The sequence below is a fragment of the Pantherophis guttatus genome, chromosome 3 (genome assembly GCF_059756535.1).
Source record: "Pantherophis guttatus breed Tessera chromosome 3, ASM5975653v1, whole genome shotgun sequence".
Lineage (NCBI taxonomy): Eukaryota > Metazoa > Chordata > Lepidosauria > Squamata > Colubridae > Pantherophis > Pantherophis guttatus.
The window spans coordinates 38301903-38316387 of record NC_142065.1 but is presented as its reverse complement, the minus strand read 5'-3'; the positions used below and the strand labels follow the sequence as shown (position 1 = coordinate 38316387).

General features: G+C 34.7%; 1 protein-coding gene across 5 annotated transcripts in view; it reads left to right on the top strand.

The window, feature by feature from the left end:
- The window catches only part of IGFN1 (immunoglobulin like and fibronectin type III domain containing 1), a 35239-nt gene that overhangs the window by 349 nt on the left and 20405 nt on the right, over window positions 1-14485 (top strand). For 4 of the 5 annotated variants that reach the window (XM_087889336.1, XM_087889337.1, XM_034414917.2 and 1 more), the window contains exons 2-11: window positions 6069-6132; window positions 7195-7317; window positions 7696-7835; window positions 7980-8079; window positions 8535-8579; window positions 9132-9177; window positions 9847-10024; window positions 10356-10472; window positions 11142-11313; window positions 14182-14268. In XM_087889336.1, the coding sequence (XP_087745462.1) occupies window positions 6114-6132; window positions 7195-7317; window positions 7696-7835; window positions 7980-8079; window positions 8535-8579; window positions 9132-9177; window positions 9847-10024; window positions 10356-10472; window positions 11142-11313; window positions 14182-14268 (1027 nt within the window). In that variant the 5' untranslated portion in view covers window positions 6069-6113. The remainder of the gene's footprint in view (window positions 1-6068; window positions 6133-7194; window positions 7318-7695; window positions 7836-7979; window positions 8080-8534; window positions 8580-9131; window positions 9178-9846; window positions 10025-10355; window positions 10473-11141; window positions 11314-14181; window positions 14269-14485) is intronic. The other variant, XM_087889335.1, reaches the window with a different exon arrangement.

The window sequence follows — 14485 nt, the reverse complement described above, 5'->3', positions numbered from 1 at the left end:
ACATTGATGACCCCTTATCCCTCCTTTGCCAATTTAAAAGTGGTTTGGGGAAGTGGGAGTACAAAGCACCAAAATAGCAGCACATAGAATCCCTGCTCTGGATTCTTCTGATATTTTGTTGCCCTTCTCAAAATTGGCTTTTTGTAGTTAGACTTATACAACTGGTCAGTGGAGTGATTGAAAATGAATTGGAAATAATATTTGGATTCCATGACAACTCACCAATGAAAAGTAGTTACATTCAAAATGTAAATGTAAATATAATTGGATATTAGAGAAACCTACACTTGGTTTTTAAGTGTAGGTTTCTCTAATATAAAGATTTATCTAAAGAGGGACATGAGAGCTTTTGTTAATGTTGAGTTTAAGAATCACAGTGACTGCATTTTACAGTATATTAAGTCATTTGCTCATAAATTCTAGTGAATGCAAGGATTTGTGAGTTGATATGAAGTCTAAAAGAGTAACAGAATTGACAAGACCATCCCTTCTTCCCAATGAGGAAAACAGTGATTTTATCCATATTTATATATTTTTAAGTTTGCTTGTATTATTATTTTGCTAACATATATGCCAGACATATTACACACCAAACATTTGGAATATCCAGTGTTAATTTTACCTGGAGCAAGAAGCCATCTTATCAGGAGTATCAACCATATAAGGCTACCTGGAACAATTTAGCTGACAATTAAGTGAAAATCAACCTAGGCTAATTTTCAGAGTACTTTCAAACATTTTTTGCCTAATGTTTTCACTTGTTCTTGCAAGGGTCTTTCAGAGGCATCAAAGAAACCTCAGGGACAAACAAGACGTTTAAAAGCAGAAGTTTAAATGTCAGGTTTAAAAGCAATGCTTTATTTCTTTTAAATTATGCATTAGGTTAACAAACAATGCTGACCAGTCCTTTAAATCAAATTTAACTGAGGGAAAGGAAGAAGCTAATTTAAAACCTGGAAGCTGCCTATATTGCTTTCTATATTTGTGAAGTTAGATTTTAATCCCTGCTGCATGTTGACCAGCAGGCAGACAAATACAGAAACTACTTAAGCTACACAAGGATATTGGAATGTCAACATTGGTTGCTGGGAGAAAAGACTTACAGCAGAAAAGGCATGCTAAACTTTTCAAACTCTTTAAATAAATATCTCTTGCCTCTGGTCTAGAAGTTGCAAGTTGGCCACCTGTTTTTCGAAGTGTGCTGAATACTTTATAATCAATGTCAAGAGCATTTTCACAGTTATTAAAAGCTACATGCCAAGATTAACACACGTAACACACGTTTTGCTGAATGCATACAGAATACACCAATATTTAGCATTTCAGCCTGTGGACACAGAATGAAATGCAGATCTACGTATTTCAAAGATAATCCCATTCTTCACTATAAAACTAGAATTGGGACAAACTCACATTAGCAAAATTGTATTCATAATTAATTCCTGTCCCTGGATATCTGAACAAGATAGATCCATGTGTATAGTATTAACAAATTAACAGAGTTGGAAGGGACTTTATAGGTCATCTAGTCCAGCCCCCGCTCCTCCTCAAGCAGGAGATCCTATACCATTTCTGACAAATGGCAGTCCAATCTTTTCTTGAAAGTCTCAAGTGATGAAGCTCCCACAACTTCCAAAGGCAAGCTGTTCCATTGGTTGATTGTTCTCACTGTCAGTTCCTCCTCATTTCTAGGTTGAATCTCTCATTGGTCAGTTTCCATCCATTATTCCTTGTCTGGCCTTCAGACAAGGCCAGACAAGGCTTTGGAAAACAGCTTGACCCTCTCCTCAAATATTGGAACACTGCTATCATGTCTCCACTGGTCCTTCTCTTCATACCAATTACTACTATATAAAGATGGACAATAAATTACAGATGTGCATGTGCACATACATACACATACACACACACATTACTTAATCAAGTAACAGCCATGGTTTGACCAAATAACTGTTTAATCACATAGTATCTAGGGCTGGAAGAGACCACAGAGGTCTTCTAGTCCAACCCCCTGCCCATGGCAAGAGAACTTACAACATCCCATCAAATGGTTGTCTAATACTTTCATGAAAATCTCCAGCGATGGCTCCTACAATTTCAGGAGGCAAGCAGTTCCATTGGTTAATTGTTCTCACTGTCAGGAAGTTTCTCCTTAGTTCCAGATTGGATCACTCTTTAGTGGGCTTCCACCCAGTGCTTCTTGTCCTATCGTCAGAAGGTTTGGAGAATAAGTCTTGATGTAGCCTAGAACTATATTGGCTTTTTAAAAAAGCATCTGCAGCACACTGCTGGCTCATGCTTAAGTAGTAGTCCTCTAGGACACCTAGATCCCTCTTGTAGTCACTACAGTTGAGTCGGGTACAACCTATTCTACATCTGTTCATTTGGTTTTTCCTGCCTAGATGCAGTATCTTATTTTTCTCACCAGTGCATCTTGAATCTATGACACCTTATCAGACCTTTGAAAGACAAATGAAAACTGAGATAATGATTATGTATTACATGGCTGCTGTATTAAATCTTTTTTCAAAAGAAGATATAAGTATTTCTCTGACATATTCAGTCCTTACATTTTCAAAAAAATGACTCCGTTTTGATAGTGTATCAAAAGATATCATTTGAAATAATTCTGGAAATAGTTCTCAAATCCTATAAAGAGTTTCATAAGAATGAGGTAACATTTATCTTGCAGTGATTTGGAGCTGCTGCCAAGGAAGTGATCACACTTCTTAAGCTAAAAGCACATAATAGAATAGAATAGAATAGAATAGAATAGAATAGAATAGAATAGAATAGAATAGAATAGAATAGAATAACAGTTGGAAGGGACCTTGGAGGTCTTCTAGTCCAACCCCCTTCTTAGGCAGGAAACCCTATACCATTTCAGACAAATGGTTATCCAATCTCTTCTTAAAAACTTCCAGTGTTGGAGCATTTACAACTTCTGGAGGCAAGTTTTTCCACTGATTAATTGTTCTAACTGTCAGGAAATTTCTCCTTAGTTCTAGATTGCTTCTCTCCTTGATTAGTTTCCACCCATTGCTTCTTGCCCATTTGTGCCAGCCCCTGAGATATTGAAACACTGCTATCATGTCACTCCTAGTCCTTGATGCAGAGTGTTGAATTTGTTAATTTTAGCATGTCTTCTAAAGCTGCCTAGTTGTATGCTAGAATATTTGTGTTGGAGTGGTCTAGGCAACCCATTAACAGTGCAACAACATCTGCTCACTTAACAGAATAATAGAATTGGAAGGGACTTTGGAGATCTTCTAGTTCAACTCCCTCTCAAACAAGGGACCGTACCCCATTCCAAATGTCTGTCCAATTTCATCTTAAAACCTCTTCTTAAAAATGTTGCACCCACAACTTCTCTCTGTGGCAGCCCCTCAAATACTGTATTGGAAATCTATTTTCATGTCACCGTTCTTTTAGACGAGACATACCCAGTTTCTGCAATTGTTCATCATATGTTTTAGCTTCCAGTCCCATGATCATCTCTGCACCCTTTCTAGAGTCTCAACATCTATTTTGTATCATGGTGACCAAAATACAAATACTTGATGGATGATCCTCAAAATACTGGATATACATCTACAGAACAAAGAGTTACAGCTTGCAATGTACAATAATTGCTACTCCAGGAGAGAAGAGATACAGAATAGTTGTATGACTCAGCTTTAATCTCAATATTCCCTCAACATTGCATAAGCTTCAGGAGATTGTCCACCTGCCCATAGACATTTCTAAATTCTGCATATTAGAATCCATTCAGCGCCATTGTGTTTACTGTATGCTAATCGCCACGGTACAAATATGTATTTAGAATTTGCAGAATGGCTTTGGAGACCCTGAAACTGTTAAACATCCAGTTATGGCATCCATCCCGCAAATTTATGCTAAAATATCAATTGGCTGTCATTTACAAGAATATGCTATCAAGCATAGATCATGACCCATTGTACAAGTTGGTTGATCAACGCCCTTGAAGGCACGATGAAATGACACATAGCTTGAATCATAAACCATATGATTAGCTTGGATCATAAACCAAGTACTGGTTTAATTCTGCACTGCTTGATTAATCTAGAAATATCCTTGATATCTTGATCACATCATGATTCCCAAAGTCTCAGAGTTGGTGTTAGGAAAAAGTAGAGAATGTAGAGCATCCGGCCTCTCCCAAAGAGCACTGCAAAGTTAATCCTGACATGACTGAAAGGCAACAAGACTATTCGGTGGCAGTTGCTTTCCCGGATCCATTTATATTAACCCTGGCAACATGTGCTTGGTCATATGAAAAAAAAAATAGGCTGAAATTCACAACTGCTTTAAGCAGGTAGGATCACAGCAGAAATAGACTGAGCTCAGAGGAAATAAAAGCTGGATCTAGGTCAAAAAATAAATTTGGCTTACAACTGCACTCCATATACTCTTTTGTCAGATTATTTCCCCCACCCCTCTTTTTTGGAATGACTAAGGAGCTAGTTCCAGATATATGTGTATATGTGCATTTGTTATTGAAGGGATGATAACAGAGATTTCAAGTTGTGCCCCAGATGAGATTCAGGATGTTCACTTGAGGACAGTTATAGAACAAATACCTGCAATATTGCTTTCAGAATTTCAGCACATGGATGGGTGATCCAATAGAAACAGCTTTCAAAAGCTTCAGCCTTTCATCAAAGGATCCTGAAAAGCATAAGAAAAGTTAAAACAGGTTCCTTTAATAACTGGTTAAAGAAAAAAAAGCAGAGACAAGGATTTAACAGACAAAACTTGTTCCCAAAGGGATGTAAGAACTGTTCTTTTCCAAAAGGTCTGTATCTTCTTTGTTCATAAATTATTTAGGGATGACAGCTTCACAGTTTTTTTTCTCCTTGACATCACTGCTTTCTTTTTCACTAGTATATTTGTATTCATTAACCAGTTTAGGAAACACTCCATTTTAACTATCTATATATGCCACAAAACTTTGTACTTTAATACATTTTTGTCTCTAAAATGCTGATATTTGTAAGCAAACAAATATGGTTACTGATTTTGAACTGTCTCTAGCACCACCTAGTGTCTTTATTTGCTACATATTCTCAATTCTTTTCTCATTTCAGTACAAATTTATCCAAAATCACAGATAATAAAAACTAAGCTTTCTGGCTTATTAAAATATGCTAAAGATGAAATCCACGAGGTAGCATGAAAACAGCTTCTCCATTTATGAGCAGCATTTCTGCAAATCCAAATGCCTATCTCAGTGCACAGGGAACTATATCAGTGGTGGGTTCCAACTGGCTTTACTACCGGTTTTCTTCGTGCACGAGCTTTGCACGTGATCGCCGCACACATGTTCACTTTGCTTGCATGCGTGTCAACCTTGCGCTCCGCGCAGGTGGGTTAGGAATTTGCCCAGCTGAGGTGCAGCAATCCATTCTGCCGCATCTATCAGCTGGGCTAAAAAAGAAGAAATATAATGTAGGAATAACGTGGGGACGGGCGGGAGGGCCTAGCTCCCAGACAAAGAGAATTGGTTTGGTGACGTCATATTGTCACCGCTACCGGTTCGAATGAACTGGGCTGAACCAGGAGGAACCCACCACTGAACTATAATATCAATAACATTAACTCCCCCTCAAAGAAGCGCAGACTGGATTTAAAACAACATATGAAAAGAATTGAACATCCTAAAGCAATTGCTCTCAAAATTAAGTGACGAGTGGTATGAGTGGAATTTATTTCTAGTACATTCAGGACTGTATCTTTAGAGTTTTTGAATTTTGTAAGCTGAGGAATTTCCAGATGTGTGAACTTTGATAATTAAAATTCTCAACCAGCACAGTACTGCTAAGAAGTTTAAAAGCTTAAGCTCTGAAAAATGTCCAATTTTGGATAGGATGTTATAAGCATTTTTGGCTTATGCAATATGATTCATTCTCTCTCTCTCTCCCTCTCTCCCTCCCCCCTCTCCCTCACTCCCTCCCTCTCTTCTATCTCAGGATATCTTTTAAAACAGTTTCTTCCAAATGTTGATAGTTAGATATTTCCACTAATAACAATGAGGCATTGATTTGCAGGTAGATTTCACCAAACTGCTGAATTCCAGTTGTCAACAGAAAACAATGGCAAGTTGGAGAGGAGGTAAGGTCTTCACTAGAAGCTTAGACAATTAGTTCTTCCAGGAAAGGATTTATTCACTCAACATTATTTCAATGGCTTGGACGTACATATTTAATATTTTTATCCAGTCTCGTTCAATTTGAAGTAAATGGTTGGAATTCACACGCTGAGAAATATGTGATTTACCGAACAGAGCATTTCTAAAAATAAGTCCCCTGAACTGTTGAAATTAAATATATAATCATAAATCATTTAAATTGTACACAATATGACAAAAATAGGTCTAATTTATTTCTTATTTTCTTACTTCTTTCTTACTAATTTATTAATCTTACTTTCGATATCCTTTTGGTAGTTCAGAAGTAAAATGGGGTTTTATAAATATTCCCAATATAATGTCACAGTTCTGGAGTTCTGATAATTGAGAACGCTATCTGTGTAGAGGTAAACATCTGATTAAGCTCCAAGAAAAGCTTTGTGTGGGCTTAGAGTCAGAAAATGTTGAGTTCTAATGGTAGAAATGGAAAGAATAGGAGAGGGAAAGACAGCAGAGAACTGAAGCTGAAAATTTAGAGAAATGTCATATTTTCAATTACAATCTGGGATTCTACATCAATTACTGCAACAATACATATTGGGAGATCCAGTTGGTCTGCTGGTTAAGACAAAACCAGGAGATCATGAGTTTAAGTCCTGCCTTAGCCATGAAAGACAACTGGATCACTCCCTTTCAGCCCAACCCACCTCACAGAGTTGTTGTTAGGGAAAATAGGAGGAGGTGGGTGGGTTGGATATGTTTGCTACCTTGAGTAATTTGTAAAAATAATAAAGATGGAATATAATAAATAAATAAATAAATAAATAAATAAATAAATAAATATTAATGCAGACTTATATCCATATTGCATTAGAATGGTCTAATTAGTTTTGTATAGAAATTTTTAAAAATACAGTACAATATATAATTTATGTATGCTATTTCCTTAATGCCTAGCCATTTTGCAATCTTGTAGAAATAGATATCTGGATAGTTGACTTGCAATCAACTTTTGATTTTTGACTTTGATCTTTATTACTTCTCAGTTAAATCTTTGAATAAATCTGCCCTCCCTGGGGTGGCCATTACACAGTTTGTAGAAGATATTCCTAAGGGGTACAGCCCACCTGACTTTGAGCGGAAACCAATCACTGTAACATTACAGGAAGGTGAGATTTCTTAAGGATTTGTTACCTGCATTCTTAAGTTTCTAACTGAATAGCAATCTTTTTAACCAATTTATTGTAATCAGTGTAAAAACTCCTGGCAAGTGCTAATTGCTTTGGTTTGTCCCTGATACCTGATTTAAAGCATGGGGATCTTAAATGCTAGAAATGAAACAAGGTTGGTTGTTGCCCTTAAGATATGCCCTTTGCTATGCTTTTTTGCCATTCTGCTCTCTAAAAAAATGATTTATTTTTAATGTGCACAATGGACTTTTAGAATTCAAGACCAATGTTCCATTGGGAATATGTATTTTTTTTTATTTTAGATTTCTACTTCCCATTGAAAAGCAGCTTACATGTTTTTTGTTTCTTCTTTGTCAGGTAAAAATGCCATTTTCAGAGCTGTGGTCAAAGGTGAACCAAAACCAAAGGTTTTATGGAAGTGCAGTAATAGGGAAATGGATGATTCTCAGAAATACCAAATATCTTTTAATCCTGCCACAAATGAATTTATCTTTCAGGTAAGGTTTAGCATTTAATTTTTAAGGATGGATGGACGGATGGATGGACCGACAGATAGACAGATATAAATTGAATTTTATAATTAACTTTATTAATTATAATTTTATTCATTGCCATGATTTAATTTTATTTTCCCTTTGAAGATAAACAAAATTACTTCAGATGATGCTGATTTGTATCGTTGTATTGCTGTGAATGAGTATGGGGAAGCGGCCTGTACTGCTGGTCTCAAAATTATAGAGGGTAATTAAATCATTTTAGCATGCGGCAATCTGCTTGAGCAATCTATCAATTTGGGGGCTGAAATCAGGGGCAACAACTGTATGCATGTGTGTATATGTCAAAAACAAACAAACAAACAAACAAACCTCAAAGATGTGGTCATGATCTTATGACCAAAGCCTGCTCCTTTTTTACATTGCATAGCATTACATGTCGCCTATTCATAAACTAAAGTCACCATTTAACCTCCTTGTAAGTTGTCTAAAAAAGCTGTTTCCATAAATGTTCAGATGTTTTAATACAAGTCATGTACATCTGTCTCACTGAAGACTGTATAAGTGCTAACTATAATCACTCTAAATTCTGCATGGTCTGATTATGTTGTGAGTATTCTTACCATGGTATTGTTAATTAAGGATTTTCATTCTGTTTCACTATCTTTTCCTTTTCTTTTATCCCTTATCAAAATGGATCAGTAGACTTCAAGAAGAAAACACTGCTTCCTGTGACACAACAGGCAGGTGAGTTGCCATAAATGTTATTTTAAAAAATCATAATAGTGGTAATCTAGAAGGCCAATCCCAAGTCTTTAGTGACTGCTTGGCAATTTTGAATCACTTTAAAGTTTTAGTAAGTTTTAAATTATGAGCTGTTATGTACTCTTTAAATATGATTTGGAACAAGTACTTCTTCTTTTTTTTACTTCATGCAAGCAGCACGTCTCTGCTGTTCATTAAAGGAATCTGACTTTTTGCAGATTTTCATGAGAGCATTTTTCATGAAAAAATGCTGCTGCTTTAAAAGAATAATAATATAACTCTTTAAGAAGCTGCTATTGATTTTAGACCAGTTTGGCAGCTTTAAGATGTATGGACTTCAACTCCCAGAAGTTGAATATGCTAGCTGGGAAATTCTGAGAGTTGAAGTTCACACATCTTAAATTTGCCAAGTTTTAAAAATACTGCTTTAGGTTCACATGGAGATACAAAGCATTTCTTCTAAATCATTTTTAAAGCTTGTACATTTCTTGTGATGTAAGCTCAATTTTCATGCTAGTTTAAAATCTTTTATAGATCTAAAGAAAGAGATTCAGGACTTCAGAAAAACATTAAAGAAACGGTGAGCTTTCCAACAATGGCTTATGTTAAATAGCTTTATTTTCTTTTTGTTCTGTACTAGCAATAATAGTACAACAATGGCACACAGAAGTTCGGATTCCAGTAAACTAAATTGTTGTTTTGTTGTTGTTTTGCTTCTGCTAGTAATAAAAATCTGTCTTCAATAAAGGATTCTTCAGTAATATATCTTCTATATAATCAATCTATCAACAATTAGACATAATCAACAATTATTTATAGTTAACTTTTTCTTCTTAAATGTGTCAGATGATTCTGTCCCACAAAAGATACTTGCAAGAGCACCTAAATATATTTTTCTATTTAAACTGTGTAGGGATAGATGTTAAATTTGCTTTGATGAAGTTTTCTTTATTGACAATACCAATAGAAAACTCATCACTTCCCCAAATTAGGTTTTCAGTACTGAGTTAGCTTTGCTTCTAACAATAAATTGTAATTAATATGTCTTCTATATGACTGTTATTATAAACCAAACAATATACATTTTTGCAAAGTATATGAAATTTCCCTAATGGATTTCCAAAGAAAAGTAATAATAAAAAGTAGCCCTCCAAACTTTTCCCTCATATGCTTCTTCCACAATTACATGACAAATTTTAGGTCTCTTGCAATTCAATTCTGGGTTTATCTTTTGGGAATTAACCTGTAGAACACCTTCAGCTGTTCCAAAGAAAAAAATGGATATGGAACAGATTGCACAAATATTAATAAATGCAGAGAAGAAAGATTATGAGAAGATTTGCTTAAAATATGGAGTTGTTGATTTCCGTGGGATGCTGAGAAAACTTCAGGAAATGAAGAAGGCAAGAGAGGATAAACAGGCTCAAGTAAGACCATCTTGCTTCATATCTTGTGATTTGATTAGATAAATATTCAATAAGTTGTCACTGACATGTTAATTAGAATATCAACAGAATTCAAACTTTCATTGCATTTTAAGGCCAAAGTAACCACTAATCATTAAAAGGGATCCTGTCGCAAGTTTTGAGTCTATTTGCATGGTATATTCCACTGAGAATTAATTGTCTTAACATCTTCAAATGGAGCAAAAATTGTGTTCCTTTGACAACAATGAATTTGTTCTATTTTGCTAGTGTGAATATTGTATATAAAATGTTATAATATCTTAAATGATTTACCTCTCTCTTGTTCTTACAGTATGTGTACAGTATTGCAAATCTGAAGCATCTAAAAGTCAATAAAGAGCAAAGAAATGCTACATTTGATCTAGAGATGGAACTGAAAAACCCAGAGAGCAGAATTTGCCTCTACAAAGTAAGGAAGGATAGTGATTTGGCCCACTTGACACATGAACTTTATGAGAGACTGCCATGACTAAACTGGAGCTAAACAGCTATGGGAACAAGCAGATTAACACTTCATTTGACAATAGCAATTTTATCTCAGAATTGAGATACAAGCCAGTATTGTTTCATATATAGACCTCCTTTATGGTAGTATATAAAACACAAATATTAGGAGAACAGTTTTAAAAAGACCGAATGGAGGTGATAATAAAAGAGATAAATGAACAGAGGAAAGAAGAAAGAAGAGAAACAGGAAAATAAAACAAATCCAGGTTAGATGTTACAAAAAGAATACAATTCAGCAGAACAGCAGCCTTTCCACATGGTTGGATAATAGTCCTCATGGGGGCAATAGCAATCTGATTCTTGAGTCTTTTGTACTCTCATGCATTCATTTCTTTTCTATAGCAGTCTTCTGTTCTTCTTAGCAATATAAATTGACTACTGTTCATCCCTAAACAAGTTATTGTTTTAGGAGGAAAACTCTACTGGTAGATTTGACCAATTCAGATATGGCTAATAACAAATTAGAGCCTACTATGTTTTCCTTAAAGTAACTATAATTCAAATCTTGTGAAGTCAGATTTATTTTACAAGGATGTAGCTTTGCCTGTTTATTTGTTCTCTTATCTTCTAGGATGGCCAGAAGATCAATTTTGGAGTCAATGATGACAACTTAAGGCACCGCTTACAGCAAGAGGGCAAAAACTACCATTTTATGATCAATGATCTACAGCCAGACGATGCTGGCATTTATCAGGTCAAAGTAGAAGATGTAGATATCTTCTCCACTGAACTGGAAGCAGAAAGTAAGGCTCCCTGACCAAAGGCTTCACATGGGTGTGCATTTGTTTCATAACAAATGAAATATCTGACAAACTAGGATTAATTCATTTCATTTGTTACTAGTGAAGAAATAAATGCTAAAGATGTAGCTAAGTTTGAAACGTCATATTCATTTGTTGCTCATGTTTAGCATTCATTTTCTCAGACTGAAATTAGGATAGATGAGAAATAAGGAACATGTCATATTTTAATTATGACATGGGGAGTCTAGAAGGAGCAGGAGAACCAGGTTCTCCAAAACTGCCAGACAATGATAAAAGACAGGCTTTTTGTTCTGTTCTTGTTTTGTTTTTAAATCAGCTTCTAATAAACATATATAACAATCAAATAGTCTTCTGAGTCAGGCTTTGTTCCTGATTTCATGAACATTTTTTTTTTTTTGCAATAAGAAAGCGATTTGCATTTGCCATTTCTGCTTTCTATAACTTTTATATATAATTTCAATAAACTTTCCATTGTAGCTAGAGCCTTATGGTTTTCTGGCATTCAACCATTCAAATCCTAAGCAGGTAAGAACCTGCTTAGCTTTTTTCAATCAACCACAGTTGGATTCCAGAGAGCTCACTAAAAATACAGAATAACATTACGTAAATTTTTCAAATCTTACTTGCGCTGCTTTTTATATTTCCAAAGCATTTTTTGAGTGTCTACCTTTCTGGAACAGCTGTTGGTAAATATCATGTAATATCTGCCCTTCAGTATAACAAGCTAGAAAAACTTCAAAGCATATAAAAAAGTAGTGGCATTTATTTATTTATTTATTTATTTATTTATTTATTTATTTATTTAATTTTTTATACCGCCCTTCTCCCGAAGGACTCAGGGCGGTGAACAGTCAAAATAAATAAAATAAATTTCCATATTGAAAATCATATTCATATTCCTTAGAGTTACCAATTCTTCTTCCTCCCCTCTTTTATGTTCACTATCATAAATGTAGGAAAAAAATAATGTCAGATTGTGATATTGCTACTACTTCCATGTTTCCAATCAATCATATCCAATATTTGGAGACTGCCTAGACAAGTCCCTGCAGGTTTCTTGACAAAGTTTTTCAGAAGTGGTTTACCATTGCCTCCTTCCTAGAGCTGAGAGAGAGTGACTGGCCCATTCAGCTTTGTTCCTTAAGACAGGCCTAGACTGATGTGACCACTACACCAAACTGCCTCTCAGGTTCACATATTATACTATATTAAGAGTGCAGTTTGCTTAGCACAACTGTGAAGAAACCCTGCATTTCCCCAACTTTATTATTTGTAGTTTTAAAAAGTGATCTTAAAGATGATTTTCCCCATTCCCCTCCCCCTAAAATTTGCCATGTTTCACATTGTGGTTGGTGGATAGAAAATATAGAGAAAATATAGATTTAAAGATGATGAACAATAATTAATAGAATAATAATGAAAATGAATGTGATTTTAACAAATGAATAATTCTATGAATGATAATTTAATACAAGAACAAGTAGAAAAGCAATTTTGGACAACCCTAGACTCATCTAATCAAGAGTATGTGATCTTGTGCATGTAACGTGGAAAGAAATCCTATTCTCTTTAATGCCAAGATTGTAGTAAGTATAATATTGTAGTATGACTGGCATTAAAGTGATCAATTAAAAGATTCAAGCCAAGGTTTTATAGTATCCTTATATATTAGTTCTTTAAGTAATATATTATGAAAAATGTCAGATTAATAAGTCATCATTATATGGAATAAACATGCCTTTTCAAAGTATATAGTAAGTATAGATGCCAAGATGTATAATTCATTACGTACAAAATCAACATTGAAATGCCTCAAAAAGTGAAATAACCCTCAATCTCATAAACGAATCCAACATTTACAGAAAGCTGTTGTATAAATTGGGAGCTGAAATTAGGACAGAAGAAAATGGTTTCAGTTAGTTTCTTCTTGCATCGATGTGGACATTTTTCTCAAAATGTGAGCTTAAAGCCTTTTTATACATTTTAATATATTGTGAAGTTGAAATTTGAGTAATTTACCTTCTTAATATAATATTTGTAGGATATAAAAACATGCTTCTAATTTTAAATATAAAAACAAGACAAAATCATATCATTTAAAACATTTTTAATTGTTTGTGTGCTGGAAATCCTGATTGTAGGCAAAATGGATTGTAAAAATACTTTTGAATTTTTTTTTTTATTTGATTTATATGCCACCCTTCTCCCGAGACTCAGGGTGGCTTACAGTGCGTTAAGCAATATCCTTCATACTTTTGTATATTTATACAAAGTCAGCTTATTGCCCCCACAAACTGGGTCCTCAATTTACCTACCTTAGAAAGGATGGAAGGCTGAGTTAACCTTGAGCCTGGCAAGATTCTATCTTACTTTAATTGCAGACAGCTGGTGTTAAATTACAGTGCTCTGTCTGTTGAGCTATCCAGGCTCCTGGATAGAAATAATGAATGCATGCTGATATTTTGTTACCGACGTTGTCAGGAAGACATTTTATCACCAAATATTAGTTGAGAAAACCTACATGATAAATCTGATTATTCTCAGCTAAGTTTGAAAAATAGATAGGTAACCTTCAATCATTGGTAAATGAAATCGATATTTGCCATGCTTTTTCCACCTACAGGTTTCTTCTGCCCCACATTTTGAATTTGTTGTATGTCTATTTCCAATTAATTTATTATTTCAGACATTCCTGTAAACTGTTGCTCTCTACCTAGTGAGAATGAAGTGCCACCAGAAAGACAATGCTATTTTTAATGAACCTTCTATGAAGCCTAGTAACTCATTTAGAATCAAATGACAATAACAATATATCAATCTTGAATGATGGCCTTATTTACCATCTAGGCATTAAAAACTTCCAATCCTCTGACAAAGAGACTTACACCATTGATACTGGAAGCTGTTCTTCAAGTACTTGGCTTGAAGTCAAATGTGAGTGATGATCTAATCTTGATTTCTTACAACATAACCCTGCAGATGTACCCCATTCCTTTCTAAAAACATCTAACAGTGCTATATTCAAGATCTCATTGAGAAATGCCTAATTATGGGTTGCAAAGAGATTTAAATGGCAAAATACTGGAATAAGTTTTAAGATTCCTTAATCATTAATGACTTCTTCCAGTTACTCTAAACAATAACATTTGCT